Consider the following 17,662-nt stretch of genomic DNA (forward strand, 5'->3'; position numbering starts at 1 on the left):
CCAGTGTTGCCCTCCAGGACTGGATTTAGAGAATGTTCGATAAACTACACTGCAATGGGAAACGCCATCCAATTGCAATTATGGTAAAAAGACCTCCAGATTTGGCCTCTCAGTGAAACAACTTGCGTGATTCTTCAAGTGACACTGGGGTTACCTCACCACCTGTCTTTCCCTTAAAAAGAGATGAAAACATCGGGGTACTATTTCCAAACAAGTGGAGTACCATGACCAATGAGTGTATTCTACAGTTTCAAAAGCCGTGTAGCTTTTGTTTATCCAGTGACCTTTTATTTATGTTCTCCCTCCAACGAGTGTACAGATTTAAAAATTGGGTTAATTCTTGAATTCATTATGGATTATGGTGGAAGAATTAGTGAGACCATGAGATGCTATTGAAACATTGGTCTTTGATAGCGCTTTTTTTTGTTCATTTTTACACATTGCGTAGTCCTCCTTCAAGAGGACATGCGTCAGAATGGCATCCTATGTATAAGCCATGTGTGGGCCTGTGTGTGTGCTTATCGTATCCGTGTGAATGCACATATATGCTCAGATCTGTTCCTTTATGTGCCTACATGTGCATTCACGTGTGTGTGTGTGGGTACAGTATTTACATCCTGTATATAGAGACTTTCTCTGAATTTGCTGTGCAAATACTGTGGCCTTGTTTTGGCAGGGAATACTTTGCTCAGAGACATGACTCAACTGGCCACCAATCGTCCTGACAGTAGTCCAGACTGCTGCACAAGCTCATTATTTTGATAAGTGAATCAATCTTCAATGACACGCGAAAGTGGGCAGGAAATTACAACCAGAGCCGACTCTCGCCAATATAATCACCCTGTCCCCGCAGCATCTGATTGGTGCCTGATTAATGCTAATCTCCCGCTAAACAAAGGCACTAGTCAGTCTGGAGAGCCATTTTGCACACTCTGGTGGAATATAAGAAGCGAATAGAGGTGACCGAAGGATTTCCAGCGCTGACGAATGTGGGATTTTAATTGAAAATCTTAACATTTTAACTTGAGGATGGAAATGTCTGGGGGGAGACGGCCTGTTGCATGAATGGCTGTGACCAGGGCGGGTTCCAGTGTAATCTGTGAAGTGAGGAGAGATTGACTTGTTTTTATTTTATTTCCTTGATTAATCCAGGCCAGAACGCCATTGAGCTTGTCATCGTTTATTTAGGGGGTCCTGGCCGGCACGCACCAATACAAAAGCGTACATATTCGCATTACGAGATTAAAAACAATGCGGTCAGGTTGTCATGTTGGAGAAATCACTACACTGCGAAAACAAAACAAGTTTTAATCTTATGTTTAGACTTAAAATCTCATTTCTCATGCTCATTTGCTAAATAAAACAACAAATTGCCAATGAGTTGAGACAGTTTGACTGAGTTGAAGATTTGCCAATGGGGTGAGAATTTCACATGAGAAAGTAAATTGTAACTTAAAACAGGCTAATACTTTCAACTTGCAGTGTAAGCTTTAATCTGTAACTGAGAACTGGGTACTATTCAGCTTCTGTTCGAAAACCTAAACATTGGAACATGGTAATTACAGTAGTATAATTACTGTAAACTCTGTATGACTGAATCTGTGGCAGTTTAGCAGCATCTATACCAGTGAGTCTCAAAAAAGATTGTTTTCAAAAATGAAATTCCCATCTTTTAAAAAAGATTCACGGCCAACGGACATAACGACACATTCTATGAATGGGAACACAATATAACACAACGTGAGGAAGTGCCTGTTCAACAAGGACGATGGAGTCCCAGCGGATCCCCTCTGATCTGTATTGTTTCATTGGAGATGTGCAAGACTGACTGTGTGCAAGACTGACTGTGTGTGCAAGACTGACTGTGTGTGCAAGACTGACTGTGTGCAAGACTGACTGTTTGTGCAAGACTGACTGTGTGTGCAAGACTGACTGTGTGTGCAAGACTGACTGTGTGTGCAAGACTGACTGTGTGTGCAAGACTGACTGTGTGTGCAAGACTGACTGTGTGCATGTTGTTTTCTGTCTTATAGAGTAGGCCGGTTTGAGTCATCTCCCATCCTCCATTCACATCCCATCAACGCTTGCCCTTCTTTGGTCCAGCATATCTGATACTGTCCTCTGGTGTTTTCCCGTAGAGGGAACGCTGCTTTGCATCCTGAGTCGCTGTCCCATCATGCCGTGCGGTGGCATGGACGCGTCCCGTGCCCGTATCCAAACGCGCTTCTGTTTCTGACGCTCCCTGTCCCGCGCTCCGTCCTCAGGTATCGAGCCGGCGGGCAACCGGGTGCTGCGGCCGGCGATCTTCACCGTGGACACCTTCAGCGCCGGCCAGGGGCAGGTGACCGTGTACGTGGAGGACCCCGCGGGCACCACGGAGGAGGTGGGTCCATTTCGTCCCCGAAGTCTCGCCCTCCCGTCGAGTGTTTCAGGCGTCTCACGTTGGCGGTGCTTCCATTTTAGTCTCGGCATTTCCGGAAGATAATTGTAATTCAGTCACCTTTATTAGAAACATGAGCGTCATCGCAAGAACTGGAATTTCAGTTGATTTATTTCAGACTGAACTGAAATGGAACTGAACCCCGAGCGGAAAATGAACAGACTGCAGCCTGCCACTGGTTTAGACCCGAAGGTTAAATGTGTCATCGACTTTCCTGGCTGAAATGCGTGTTGAGTGACGGTCCCCCTACAAGGCCGCCCATGTCACAGGCTTGTTATGCGGTTATTGTTATCCTTTATGAAAGGGAGATGCATGAAACATACAGCTAATTTGCTTAAACCGCCCGAGGCATTGTTACTGTGTGAGTGTATGGAAATAGGTTTCAGGCTATTTATGTTTCTTTTGTGCCTTTCAGGTTAAAGCTGTTCCAAACGAGGGCAAGAAGACGTACGGTGTGACCTATGTACCCAAAGTCATGGGCCCGCACAAGGTAGAGTATCGATATTACCTCATGGTCTAAAGTTCAGAGCTCAAAGGTCAGAGGTGTCTCACTACGTCAGATGCCTGCTTCAATTAGTCTGCCTATCACGAACCTTAATTTAGCCTGGGAGTGTTTTACTGAAGCAGTTTAGCTTCATGTGTACTCTTGTGTGCGCACTGTGTGTTGTTGGTGGTGGTGGTGATGATGCTCTTGTGTGTGTGTGTGTGTGTGTGTGTGTGTGTGTGTGTGTGTGTGTGTGCTGTGCTCTAACGGTGATGATGCTCTTGTGTGTGCACTGTGTCCTGCTCACAGGTGAGTGTGCTGTTTGCGGGACAGCCGATCCCAAAGAGTCCGTTTGAGGTGAACGTGGACAAAGCGCAAGGAGACGCCACCAAGGTCACCGCCAAGGGCCCCGGCCTGGAGCCTCTGGGCAACATCGCCAACAGACCCACCTACTTCGACATTTACACCGCAGGTTTGTGTACTTACACACACGCACACACGCACACACACTCGCACACGCGCACACACACACACACACGCACACACACACACACACACCACACACGCGCACACACACGCGCGCACACACACACACACACACACACACACACACACACACACACACACACACACACACACACACACACACGAGCATCATCACCGTTAGAGCACAGCGCACGCACACACACACACACACACACACACATTGTTTGATATCACTTTTTTGTACTGGGGATTTCGTTTCCCCACTCACTCAAAAAAAAAAACCCAAATACATGTAATAATGCTCTCTTCAAATTTGAGATGTTTGAGTGACAGCAGCTCGGTCTCTCCCAGGTGCGGGCGTGGGGGATGTGACGGCCGTGATTAAGGACCCCCAGGGCTGTAAGGACACGGTGGAGGTGATGATGGAGGACAAGGGCGACAGCGTGTTCCGCTGCACCTACAAGCCCGTGCAGGCCGGGCCCCACACCGTCGCGGTCACCTTCGGGGGCGTCGCCATCCCAAAAAGCCCCTTCGCCGTCAGTGTCGCCCCAGGTGTGTGCCTGGCTCCCTACCCCCCCACAAGACCACTCCGGTCTGCTCCCTACACCCCCGCAAGACCACTCCGGTCTGCTCTCTACCCCCCCGCAAGACCACTCTGTTCTGCTCCCTACCCCCCCGCAAGACCACTCCGATCTGCTCCCTACACCCCCACAAGACCACTCCATTCTGCTCTCTACCCCCCCGCAAGACCACTCCATTCTGCTCTCTACCCCCCCGCAAGACCACTCCGGTCTGCTCTCTACCCCCCCGCAAGACCACTCCGTTCTGCTCTCTACCCCCCCGCAAGACCACTCTGTTCTGCTCCCTACCCCCCCGCAAGACCACTCCGTTCTGCTCCCTACCCCCCCGCAAGACCACTCCGGTCTGCTCCCTACCCCCCCGCAAGACCACTCTGTTCTGCTCCCTACCCCCCCGCAAGACCACTCCGGTCTGCTCCCTACCCCCCCGCAAGACCACTCCGGTCTGCTCCCTACCCCCCCGCAAGACCACTCCGGTCTGCTCCCTACACCCCCGCAAGACCACTCCGGTCTGCTCCCTACTCCCCCGCAAGACCACTCCGTTCTGCTCCCTACTCCCCAGCAAGACCACTCATGTTTTGCTATTTATGGATTTGATGTTTTTAACTTGTTGAAGAACCTGTGCACTTTGGATTAAAATCGTCTGCTAAATTACCAAAATATTAATTTAAACATACTATATGCAAGGTGACCTTGAGGCCCGGTACATCAGTTTAAAAGCGGCTGAAATGTATTACTGTTGCTAAACCTCCTGCTGTTTTGTCATATATTTGGGGTCTTCCTGCAGTTTCCCCCCTGTGGTTATTTGTTACTGCTGACTGTACACAAAAGAACAGAAGGTCTTCTTATTCTGTGTGCATTTTTGCTCCTAGAACAATACAGTCTGGTAGTCAAGCTGGTGTTTCACATTTCCGATCATCACACATCATTCTCAGACTCCGACCCCTCTCCCAGAACCCCAGAATCTGCACTGTCAAGCCAAGCAAGATATTTATCATGAACGCCATCATTTCCGTTTTAGTCTCGATTGTCCGGTCAGTTTTCTTTGTTATTCCTGCGTTTTTATCAGTGAGGAAAGAGGAAATCGTAATCCCACGCTGGTGACGGAAACGATAGCTATGTTGTTTGCAGACTTGCTATTTCAAACAGTCTCCCTCCCTCTGTGAATTTCCGAAGCTGTGGGGTTTTCGCAAGCTACTGTTGACTGGGTGTCTATGGTTTCCGTTGCGTATTTGGCAGCCCCTCCCCTGGCTCTGGGCACAGGGTGCCTGGTCTCAGGCTTGTTTATCAGGTGTGAATGTTGCATGACTGGAGTCACTGGAGCCCGAGTCTGACTGAACGGCCATTAATTCTCTCTCTGGTGCCATGAATGAGGATGGCACAGGTCTCTTAGTTTAGCGATGATGAACTCAAGTTCTAGAGGCCCGCAGTGCAAGTGTTTGTGGTTTCCTCTCGATCGGGACCCTGTTAAGACCTTGGCAGCAAAGGTGTGTGGTTTCCTCAGCCTGTGGATGATTGAATCACTGGTTCTGAAAAGAGGCAAAAAAAAGCAAAACGCTGCAGGACCTCCAGGATTTGATTCTCGCGCCTGTGTCTTCATTGATAGTCCGCAACGAAGTCTTTAAGAGTAATGTGAAGCACATTTAATGTCACATCACAATTAGGGTTCATGTTTAGCTCTATTGTGTGTGTGCGTGTGTGTGTGTGTATAAAGTAGTCGGATGGTAGTTTCGCTTCTGACTGGATTCTTGTCGGTGAAGGCAGTTGGGTGTGTCATTCACTGTGTCTGTTGTGCAGACGGTGGGATTTCCCTCCGAAAGGCAGAGACTGAAGGAGGACCTTCGCCAGTATTCTTCCAGCGCCGAGGCAACAGCTGTCTGCCAGAAGGTCCTTTCTGGAGACCGGACCTGAATTTGAGAAGCCCGAGTTTAATAACCTCGTTCATTCACTCTGAGCGGTGCAGGGGAGAACAGAAGCTCAGGTCGCTTGGCTGACACAATGTTGGTGGAGATTTTGTACGAGGAGTCGCTGCCAGACTCCGTCACCTTCAAGTCTCTGCAGCTCTCTCTCTCTCTCTCTCTCCCTCTCTCTCTGCGCTAGCAGATTTGGCACTGTTCGGCGATATCGAGTTTCTCCAATTCATCAAAACATGTCTGCCCTGAAACACGGCGACATGTTCTTGCAATGAAGGGAAACGTTATTCATGCTGTCGATGTCTTCCTTTGGTCTCTACCGTATTTAGGGTTCATTTAACCTGCTTCCGTGGTGTGAGTGTGTGAGTGTGTGAGTGTGTGAGTGTGTGAGTGTGTGAGTGTGTGAGTGTGTGAGTGTGTGAGTGTGTGAGTGTGTGAGTGTGTGAGCGTGCTGCAGGGACCTCGTAGGCCTGTTGGGACAAAGTTTGGCCCCGAGTTTGAGGCCATGAATTCAAAGCAAACAGACAATTTTTTGGATCATTGTCCTTCCAGATTCCTTCTCTAGGTGAATGATCACTTCTTCTGAAGGAGTGAGCCTGGGAAGTGTTCTATTTTCAGTCAGTTCAGGAAATTAATGGGAATTCAACTGATGAACTTTCAAAATGGCATTCAAACGCATTCTGTGGCAGGGGTAGGCAGCAGGGTACAATGTATCCATTGTGGGACTTCACACCAGCTTCTGCTCGTAGTTCCGTTATCACTCCATTAAACGCCACCCCATGTATAGGCTTGGTGTCTGCGATTGTTGTGGCTGTGGCTGTGGCTGTGGCCCATTTTAACCTGTGGCTGTGCTTCCGTCTCTCAGCCTCCAACGCGGGTGCGTGCCGGGCCACCGGGCGCGGCCTGCAGCCCAGAGGGGTGAGGGTGAAGCAGGTGGGCGACTTCAAGGTGGACACCCGCAACGCCGGGAGCGGCGACCTGAAGGTGGCCGTGAAGGGACCCAGTGAGTGACCGGCCTTTTTCTGCCCGTGTCTAGAAGCTTCTTCGGATCTGTTGCACCTTCTCCATTACCCCATTATTATCCTGTAGGGGCTCGAAACAATAGTATAGCGGCCATTTTGATTGATGAAACGGTTTAAGGTTGAAAGTGCCATATGGCACTCTAGGGACTGAAAGGGTTACGGGATGCAGAGAATGCAGGAATTTATAGTGGTGAGTCTATAGTGTCTGTGGCTTAAGGTTCTCTAGCCACAGACAGTTTAGTGTATTGTGTATTGGGGGTATTTTATGGGCTGGGCTGGGCTGGGCTGGGCTGGGCTGGGCTGGGCTGGGCTGGGGGCGATTAATGAGTAATAATGTCCAGGCCTGTGAGGAGGACCCATATTCTGACACTGCTGCCCCCCTCTCTGACAGAGGGCCTGGATGAACCCGTCAAGCAGACGGACAGCCTGGACGGGGTTTATGGGTACGAGTATTACCCCCACACCGTGGGCAAGCACACCGTCTCCATCACCTGGGCCGGCCAGCATATCCCAAAAAGGTGAGCCCTCCAAACCCCCTCACGGCGGAATGCTCCGGGTGTTTTTATACCGTCTGTCTGAAGAATGCTGCTTCTGTTCTTCATGCCCTTGTGAAGCCAAAGGCAAATTTCTACATTGCGAGTGTAGTTAATGCTCCTATTCTAGTACATTCTATTATTTCTGCCATAAATCCTCTCTTGGCTTCAGGGAGTCTGCCATTGGGTAAATATTGAAAGTGCCTGGTTGAATCTTCGTCTCTGTGACTGGGAAACGATTTCTCAGCTGCACAATTTCTCAGCTGCGCGTAAATGTTTTGGTTTGGTTTCCGCTCTGGAGCTGTGTGTGTGTGTGTATGTGTGTGTGTGTGTGTGTGTGTGTGTGTGTGTGTGTGTGTGTATGTTTTGTTTGAAACTCGAAATGTAGTGATAACCTGCCGTTGTATTTTTGGCTACAAAATGCTTTTTTTGTGTGTGTGGAAACGCGAGTTCGGTGCGTGCCTCAGGGCGAGCTGGAACCAGTCTGTGTGTCGGAGGTGGAGGCTGGGTCAGGCAAGGGTGCAGGGTGCCAGCGTTTGGGTCGGGCAGGGTGCTGGGTGCCAGCGTTTGGGTCGGGCCGGGTGCCAGCATTTGGGTCGGGCAGGGTGCCTGCATTCTCCCCATGCAGGTGTGGTTGTGGTCGAGCAGCAGGAAGAGAGCTGGGAATGACCTCATTGGTCTCTCGCCTGGGGAAGGGCCCTGATTGGCTCCCCCTCCTGGGAGCTGAGCAGACGGGTGTTCGGCGTGTTTGCGCTGAGCGGGGCGTTTCTCTGCAGCGTCTGCATTCGTCTCCCATGAGCGCCTCTGGCCCAGACTGATGAATGCGCTCCGTTTAAAGCAGACCGATTAATTGGGGCGCACGGTTGGAAACGACGGGGCTATTTTTAGTATGGTTTTGTTTTGAGAAGGGGGTGGGGGGGGGTGGGGGGGGCGTGCGAGGTTGGATTCAGTGTTGAGGGAAATGGTCATTTCACGGCAGGAAGTTGCGATATTGTTTTATTTCACATAGCGGAGGACGGATTTAAAATGGCTGTGGAAATCGTGTGAAGTTAACCGTTGTGGATGTTTATCAGGCGTGAAGGTATGTTCCCCGTACTTCATCAGGGTGGGTTAAAATAAATATTCATGACTGTGTGGACCGGAGTGCTGTTGCCAGGGGGCTGGGTCTGTTGTGGCCAGTGCTGATGAGAGGTGTACTTGAACTCCGCAGTGGTCATTTGGGGAGGGGGGGGGCGTGCCCACATACTAAAGCAAATGTCTCGCAGCACCAGTGTCTGGGCATGAACTGCTGCTGAAATGCCTCAGAGAGAGCTGCGGGCTTTATTCCCCCTTTTCTCCAGACACTAAGTTTACTCGGCTCTGCAGGTTACCGTCAGCAGTACAGGGATAACACTGAGGGATTGTGCTGCAACGTGCTGGATGTCCCCGTCCCTAACTGCCTTTCCCCCCTTCCCCCCCCGCCAGTCCGTTTGAGGTCCAGGTGGGCCCAGAGGCCGGGCCCCAGAAGATCCGGGCCTTTGGACCGGGCCTGGAGTGCGGCATGGTGGGAAAGTCGGCCGACTTTGTGGTGGAGTCCGTGGGCACGGACGTCGGGGTGCTGGGTGAGTTTTTTGCGTCTTTGAAATGATCAGCACCGTCCTCCCGTTTGTTTTACGGCAGAGGTGGCTACAGCCTGATGAAAGAAAGCAGAAAGGAGGTTCTGTGTGTGGTGGTCTCAGGTGTCGTTCTGGCGCTTGCATTCAGATCATTGATTGGCTCAAAAGTCCATAAACACCAACCGCCTGATGATCGCACGATTACAACACAAAAAACCCCCCGTCCGGGAGACGTCCCGTGACTTAGAGTTTGACATTCCTAAGACAAGGAGGGGTATTGATCAGGGCTGCCCTCTTGGGCCAAAGTGTGTGCAAATTTGAATTCTTGTAAATCAGCAACCAATTCTGGGCCTGGGAGGACTTTTCCCCCTGCGATTATGTGTGTGAACGATGCCCGCGGTGACTGGGTTTAGTCTGGGATGCGCGCTGAGAGGAGGTGACTGGGTTTAGTCTGGGATGCGCGCTGAGAGGAGGTGACTGGGTTTAGTCCGGGATGCACGCTGAGAGAGTCCTGTCCCCTCGGCCCGGCTGCAGGCTTCGCCATCGAGGGTCCGTCCCAGGCCAAGATCGAGTGCGTGGACCAGAACGACGGCTCGTGCGACGTGAAGTACTGGCCCACGGAGGCGGGAGAGTACGCCGTGCACGTCATGTGTGACGAAGAGGACATCGAGCACAGCCCCTTCATGGCCTGCATCGCCCCCGAGAACAGCACCTTCAGTCCGGCCAAGGCCAGTCCTGCTGCCCCTTCCGCCCCCTGGAGCTCACTGCAGAACACACTGCAGAACTCACACTGTAGAACACACTGCAGAACACTCACTGCAGAACACTCACTGCAGAACACTCACTGCAGAACTCACACTGCACTCTGGAGCTCACTGCAGAACACACACTGCAGAACACACACTGCAGAACTCACTGCAGAACACACTGCAGAACACACTGCACTCTGGAGCTCACTGCAGAACACACACTGCAGAACACACTGCAGAACTCACTGCAGAACACACTGCAGAACACACTGCACTCTGGAGCTCACTGCAGAACACACACTGCAGAACACACACTGCAGAACTCACTGCAGAACACACTGCAGAACACACTGCAGAACTCACTGCACTCTGGAGCTCACTGCAGAACTCACAGCACGCTGGAGCTCAATGCAGAACACACACTGCAGAACACACAGCACTCTGGAGCTCTCTGCAGAACACACTACAGAACACACATCACTCTGGTTTACTCTGCAACACAGAGAATCGTTTATGTAATGTAGAACGCACTGTTCTTACCGTAGAATATGGAGATATGGTGTGTTTTGCTCGAGAGCAGGGAGAGCAGTGTGTTTACTGTCGTACACAAAACACGCTGGTTTACTCTGCGACACAGCAAACTGTTTATGTAATGTAGAACGCCCTGTTCTTACCGTGGCTGTTGACCATAAATCAATTTGGCAAAAGTATTTGCCTTAAGGGCACGACAGCAGTCGTCACCTGGGAATCAGACTTGTGCACTTGAGTCGCGAGGCCGTTTCCCCGACCGCGGCAAACAGCACCGCCCCCGTGCGTGACACACAGAGTCGTTAAATGTACAATGCCCCGTGCGTGACACACAGAGTCGTTAAATGTACAATCTGTGCTTCCCAGGTGGAGGCCTACGGGCCCGGCTTGGAGAAGACGGGCTGCATTATCAACAAGCCTGCGGAGTTCACCGTGGACGCCAAAGACGCCGGGAAAGCGCCCTTGAGGGTCTTCGCCCAGGTGAGAGAGTCCTCCGCCCTCTCGCCAGAGGAAGAGAGAGAACGTCACGCAGAAATGGAGAGAGAGAGGAGAAAGAGACTATGGGCAGCAGTCGTGGCAGAAATAATATCTGATCACAAATTTTGGTCCTCCTTAGCCAAGGATGAAACGTCAGCCATTTTGGGTTGCAACCCTTTTTTTTCCTACTTTGTTGATGTCCCTGCTGGTTAGTCATATCGTGTGTTGTGTTGGGTTTGAAGCAATGGCTGCATTGCGCACGTGCAGTCTGTCTGTGCTGGCTGTGCTGCCTTGGGGTGTTTGTCACAGAAATTGACTTTTGAATATCCAAGAAGGGTTGCGTGGGGATTGTGGGTCAGGAGAATCGTGGCGTGTGTGTGTGTGTGTGGCAGCGTTGTGGCAGCGTTGTGGCAGCGTTGTGGCAGCGTGGTGGCAGCGTTGTGGCAGTGTGTGTGTGGCGTGTGTGGCGTGTGCGTTGTGGCAGCGTTGTGGCAGCGTTGTGGCAGCGTTGTGGCAGCGTGGTGGCAGCGTTGTGGCAGTGTGTGTGTGGCGTGTGTGGCGTGTGCGTTGTGGCAGCGTTGTGGCAGCGTTGTGGCAGCGTGGTGGCAGCGTTGTGGCAGTGTGTGTGTGGCGTGTGCGTTGTGGCAGCGTTGTGGCAGTGTTGTGGCAGTGTGTGTGTGGCGCGTGTGTTGTGGCAGTGTTGTGGCAGTGTTGTGGCAGCGTTGTGGCAGCGTTGTGGCAGCGTTGTGGCGTGTGGTGTTCACACGCTGTGTCCGTGCTCCGCAGACGGCTGAGGGCTCTCCCGTGGACGTGAAGGTGAAGAGTAAAGGGGATGGGACCTTCGCCTGCTCCTACACGCCCAGCACTCCCGTCAAACACACGGTGGCCGTGGCCTGGGGCGGAGTCAGCGTGCCCAGCAGCCCCTTCCGGGTAAGCCCAGCCCGGGGGTCAGAGGTCACAGCGGGGGGCGTCATCCGCAGGGCGCGACCTCTCATCGTGATCACGACCTTTACCATGGAGCGCCGCGTCGTTTTAGCGCAGTAGCCCTGGGATGAGGGGTCACGTTTAAACGCCACCGGATTTCTCTGACTTTCACCATGAAATATTTTTGGGAGCTTTTCAGGGATTTCAAGTATTTTTTTTTTTTTATATTGCAGCAGTAATTTAACTGAATGACTGAATGAACAGGCCAATTGTAAGAGGCAGAAGTATAAAGATATCACTGTGACTGGGACATTGTAGTTTTCCAGAAAGGTTAATGAAGAGATTTGATTTCATATTTGATTGTGCTAAATCTTTTTAATTATTTTTTTAATAATCTAATATTTGTCATACCTTTAAAATGCATTTTTTGTCATTGTACATTTCTGAACATGGTTCTTTGTTTTCAACAGTTTATGAAGAACTTTTTTTTTTACTCAATAACTTACTCATATTTATATAAGCTTTGATTGGAAGATGATTATGTGCAATATGCTGCTTTAGCTATCATTTCAATGAAGAAATCCTCTCAATTAATAAGCAGGAAACAGATTTCTGATTAAAATCCCCAATGTAAAATGGCAGCCATGAGATTGTTTTGGATAAGTTTTCAGGGAGCAGAAACAGGCATGTTTGATTTCAATGGTCCAGAAAGTAAATTTCAATAAAAGTCACAAAAGAAAACATTCGTCAAGAGAGAACTTTCGCCCCCCCACTTGGCTAAAATAAAGTGTGTGAATGTTCTGAAGGACTTTGCTTTCATCTCGGAGAAGTTTTTCTTTCTTTTTTGGCCCAGTGTCGGGGACAGAATCGCTGTTCGCTTCAGCCTGAAAAAACAGACTTTGCTACGAGCCTAAAACCGCAGAGAGCGAGGCCTTCATTTCACGAGAGTGACATCATCCGCGGTCTAGAGAGACGGGGATTTGCGGGACCTCTTTTTCGGACGCCCGGAGCGCTCGACACGGCGTGGCCTGCGCGGGAGCGAGACCGAACCGGCCCCACGTCCCCGAGACTTCCCCTGGTCCTCAGAAACGCTCAAGATCGCTTGAGTCAACGTGGAATGAGCACAATATCACTGTTCCTCAATAAATGTCTCTGGCAGTTTTTTTGGCACCTTAGTAGTTATTTATTGGGAGGGGGGAGGGGAGTATGTGTCCATGGGTATTTCACTAAAATATCACATTCACACTTACGGAACTGAATAGACACTATGATCCACGTGCAGACCTAGTCGATGGATGGCGAAGCATTGGTTTTAAGATTTGTGTCTTACTCTAAATGTGCAGAAAGTGTGGAACGAATCTGAGAAGTTCGTTTGCTCCTTCAGTCTCCTGTTGACAGAGGGCCTCTCTCGTTCCAGGTGAACGTCGGGAAGGGGAGTCACCCACAGAAGGTGAAAGTGTACGGTCCGGGCGTGGAGAGGACGGGGCTCAAAGCCAACGAGCCCACACACTTCACCGTGGACTGCACAGACGCTGGGGAAGGTGAATCCAACTCCCGACATTCCCGCTCCCAACATTCCCGTTCCCAACATTCCCACTGCTGCCAGACCCATTTTTCCAACGGCTGCAGGGTGACGGTGCAAAAGTACATGCATTGGAAGAATCCCGGAATATCATTGAGTGGGATGGGCGGAGAAACACCACTGATGGGAAAGGGTGGAGGAACGTGGTTTGAACACGGCCGTGTGGTGCTTGTTTTTGGTTTTGGTTAATTATTTGGCTCTTTGGCGTGGGCCTATTTTATCAAACCTTCTTTGATGCTGATGTGGGTTCTGTGTGAACCTGGCCTCTTGCCCTCCTGCTGCTTCTCCCCGAGAGTGACGTGAAAGGAATAAGAAATATTGAGCCGTTGTGTTGGAAAAATGAATTTCATCCACAGTTTCATCTTTGGTTTTTAATCGTTTATTGAAGTTGCTTATGCGTTTTGGACAGTCCAGACAGGTCCTTACAGTTTTCATTTCATTGTATTTGTCTTTTACTTTAGCTGGAAGAGTCCCACTGAGACACATGTCTCTCTCACAGGGGTTAAAGCAAACTCAGACAGTAAAGGTACCCAGACAAATACAGAAACCTAGACATACACATGGCATATACAAATACATGTGCAGTGATTAAAAACACATGCACTGTTCTATCATTAGGTCTGTAACTAAAGCCTGTCTGAAATTAGGGAATGATGGTGCTTTTGGGGGAAATCTTTTTCGCTTCAGTTGGGAATGACCTCCAACAGCTACACATGGGACCTCCCCTGCGACTGAGTTTGATTGTTGTTTGCGTGTGGTAGTACAGAGGTTCACGGAGCACTATTTACAAAGAGCGCTGGGTGACAGCAGGTACGGGTCAGTTAAAAGTATTTGAATTATTTCAGTGCCTGTAACCCAGCTTTCTTCTTTCAGGGGATGTGAGTGTGGGGATCAAGTGTGATGCCAACGTCATCAGCGATAAAGAGGAGGACATCGACTTTGACATCATTCCCAACGCCAACGACACCATCACCGTGAAGTACACCCCTCCCGGGGCCGGACGCTTCACCATCAAAGTGCTGTTCGCCGGACAGGTGAGTCCGGTCCGGTCCGGTCCGGTCCGGTGCCGTCTCCACCACGGCGCCCCGCATTACTCCATTTCTCGAACATACGAGGGATGTTGTCTCAGGTCTGTGGAGGTGTGGAAATTGGGCAAAAATAGGGTGGCACGGGGACACAGGAACGACAGCCATCACCACTCCCCTCACAGCCAGAAGGTCCTGGGTTCGAATCCCCGTCGGCCGGGGCCTTTCTGTGTGGAGTGTGCATGTTCTCCCCCGTGTCTGTGTGGGTTTCCTCCGGGTACTCTGGTTTCCTCCCACAGTCCAAAGACATGCAGTTTAGGCTACTTGGGGGGGGCAATAACAGGGCGTTGCGAAAGCACACGTGCGCAGTGAACTTACCCTGGATAGATAAAGGTAAATAAATGTAAATAAAGGTTGATAAAGCCGTGTCTGTGTCCCGCAGGAGATCCCGGTCAGTCCTTTCCGTGTGAAGGTCGAGCCCTCTCACGACGCCTCCAAGGTGAAGGCCGAGGGGCCCGGGCTGTCCCGCGCAGGTCGGTTTCCCGCCGCAGGCCCACCTGCGGTCCGCCGTCTGTTCTGAGAGGAAGCGCCGCCTGCTGATGTCTGTAGTGCTCTAGTGCTTCACTCTGTGCTGTCTATGGCTTCATAACAGTCTTTGCTTCATATTGTTACTGTTTATATTTGTATTGTTGGATTGCTTTCTGCTTTGGACACCGGGGGGCTAAGGTGTTGTGTTGTGTTGTGTTTGTTTCTGAGCAGGAGTGGAGTGCGGGAAACCCACACATTTCAGCGTTCTCACCAAAGGGGCGGGCAAGGCCCCCGTGGACGTGAAGTTCTCCGGTGCTGCCAAGGGAGAGCCTGTGCGAGACTTTGAGATCATAGACAACTACGACTACTCCCACACCGTCAAATACACCCCCGTCCAGCAGGTAGGCCGGAACCTCCAGCGGTGCGGTCTGGTCCAGTCTGGTCCAGAACGCGGTTCCCGCGAGTGAGAGAGACTTTAGACCTGAGAGCCTTGGGCTGGAGTCCTGGTTTGGGGACTGTAGTGCTGTACTGTACGATACTGTATTCTATATTATAGTCTAATGCGTAACATTCTGGCTATGGTAGATATCCGGATAAAGAAATGCCAATTTTTAAATAAAGAACTGTTGTTCTGTATGAAAGACGCTGCACATTGAGCGCGTGTGAGGGAATGCTAGCGTGGCACGGTGACGTGCAGCTCGTGTGCTCGTGTGCTCGGTCCGCAGGGTGAGATGGCAGTCGCGGTGACCTACGGGGGCGACCCAATTCCCAAAAGCCCCTTTTCCGTGGGAGTGGCGGCTCCTCTGGACCTCAGCAAGATTCAAGTGGACGGCTTGGAGAGCAGTGAGTGGTCTCTGGTTCTGCTCATTCTGACTCGTAATTTCCCTTTTTTTCAAACCGACTGTAAAGGACCACATCGTGTTTTTCCATCCAACTCAAACTACTGCGGGGATGGTAATTTTTATGTCATGTTGTACTACTTTTTTAAATTTATTTATTTATTTTTATTCTGAGAATGTACAGTACATGGGAAAACTTGTGTGGAACAAGAACAGGGCACAGGGTGGAGGGGCGGGTGGCTTTTAAAACATTTTTTAAACACTGTTTGAAACCTGAGGGAGGACTTTCTGCTGTCGCTCCCCACACTCGTAGCAATGAAGACAAAGTAGTCCCGCAAGGGTTCCTCTGCCAAGTCCGACCCAATCTCCCTGAGTGCAGTGGCACTGGAAGCTTCGCCCGCTGCCTGTTTATTCTCAAGCGGATTCGCCCCAGCGGATTTTTAAATTTGAATTTTACGGTTTGATTTTTTGATGTAAATCAGAGCTGCGAGATTCATGGACGAATGTGGTCGCGTGAAGAAGCTTGAAGGATGTTTTGCATTAGTTAAATTACTGCATGTTCCAGCCTTCATTTGCCTCCACCGCTGCTGGCCTGGCGGTTCCTCCCCTCAGACTGCTACAGTGCGCTTCAGTGGGCAAACCCGAGTGTGAGGGCTCGATTTCTGAACATTATATGCGATTAAAAGCCACTTCTGAAAGGAGTAAGTCGGGTCACAAGCATTCAGTGTTTTACTGTCGGTGTGAATGGAGGCACCCAGCACTGATTTGATTGGCAGTTTACTTCATCCAAGCCTTAGTCCTGTTTTTCTAAACGTCTTTGCAAATTCACTTTCTGGGATTTTTTAAATGTTTTTAAAAGTTTTGGTGTGTTTTGTTGATCATCTCAAAGACTTCTATGTGCTGACAACCGTCCAGCTTCACAATGGCTGGTATGGGGCATTTGGACTCTTAAAGCCAGGAAATACACTTCATGTAACTCCAAAGCGGACAACCGTGAAGTTCTGTCTACAGAGGAATTTCACATTCCAAGTCCAGTCTGGAAGCTGAATTTGGCCTAAAAGCATCTGCTAAATTGAAGAATTGAAAACCAGACATTGATAATTTCACAATGTTACCACTTTTTGTTCTTCAGGAGTGGAGGTGGGTCAGGACCAGAAGTTCACGGTGGACACGCAGGGCGCGGGAGGTCAGGGCAAGCTGGATGTGCGGGTCACCAGCCCCTCCCAGAAGGCCGTGCCCTGCACGGTGGAGCCTCAGCGCAGGAAGGACAGCAGCGTGGTGAAGTACATCCCCAAAGAGGAGGGCTGCTACAGCGTGGACGTCAGCTACGACGGCAGCCCCGTCCCTGGCAGCCCCTTCTCCGTGGAGGCCTCCCTGCCCCCAGACCCCAGCAAGGTATGACCAGGCCCTCCCTGCCCCCAGATCCTCCCAGGCCCCAGATCCTCCCAGGCCCCAGATCCTCCCAGGCCCCAGATCCTCCCAGGCCCCAGATCCTCCCTGCCCCCAGATCCTCCCAGGCCCCAGATCCCAGCAAGGTATGACCAGGCCCTCCCTGCCCCCAGATCCTCCCAGATCCCAGATCCTCCCAGGCCCCAGATCCTCCCAGGCCCCAGACTCCAGTAAGGTACAACTGACCCCTCCCTGCCCCCAGACCGCAGTAAGGACCCCTCCCTGATGAAGTCCTGAAATGTATTGGTCCTTGTACACACACACAGACACACATACACACACATACACACACACAGACACACACACAGACACACACACAGACACACACACAGACACACACACAGACACACACACAGACACACACACAGACACACACACAGACACACACACAGACACACACACAGACACACACACAGACACACACAGAACGCCCCAGCTCAGGGGTACACTGTGATGTTCTCAGTAGTCGCGTCTGTTGTGTAGAAGGGCCTTTCGGTGCTGATGGGACTC

The 17,662-nt window shown here is 50.8% G+C and overlaps 1 protein-coding gene across 2 annotated transcripts in view; it reads left to right on the top strand.

The window, feature by feature from the left end:
- Window positions 1-17,662, top strand: part of flnbl (filamin B, like) — an 88,623-nt gene that overhangs the window by 35,778 nt on the left and 35,183 nt on the right. For both annotated transcript variants that reach the window (XM_061219635.1, XM_061219634.1), the window contains exons 5-20: window positions 2,265-2,383; window positions 2,856-2,930; window positions 3,234-3,396; window positions 3,762-3,962; window positions 6,767-6,904; window positions 7,315-7,441; window positions 8,921-9,057; window positions 9,586-9,779; window positions 10,695-10,808; window positions 11,592-11,735; window positions 13,147-13,270; window positions 14,185-14,345; window positions 14,779-14,869; window positions 15,096-15,265; window positions 15,590-15,707; window positions 16,836-17,098. In XM_061219635.1, coding sequence (XP_061075619.1) covers window positions 2,265-2,383; window positions 2,856-2,930; window positions 3,234-3,396; window positions 3,762-3,962; window positions 6,767-6,904; window positions 7,315-7,441; window positions 8,921-9,057; window positions 9,586-9,779; window positions 10,695-10,808; window positions 11,592-11,735; window positions 13,147-13,270; window positions 14,185-14,345; window positions 14,779-14,869; window positions 15,096-15,265; window positions 15,590-15,707; window positions 16,836-17,098 — 2,339 coding nt within the window. The remainder of the gene's footprint in view (window positions 1-2,264; window positions 2,384-2,855; window positions 2,931-3,233; window positions 3,397-3,761; window positions 3,963-6,766; window positions 6,905-7,314; window positions 7,442-8,920; window positions 9,058-9,585; window positions 9,780-10,694; window positions 10,809-11,591; window positions 11,736-13,146; window positions 13,271-14,184; window positions 14,346-14,778; window positions 14,870-15,095; window positions 15,266-15,589; window positions 15,708-16,835; window positions 17,099-17,662) is intronic.

The sequence above is a fragment of the Conger conger genome, chromosome 14, assembly GCF_963514075.1.
Source record: "Conger conger chromosome 14, fConCon1.1, whole genome shotgun sequence".
Classification (NCBI taxonomy): domain Eukaryota; kingdom Metazoa; phylum Chordata; class Actinopteri; order Anguilliformes; family Congridae; genus Conger; species Conger conger.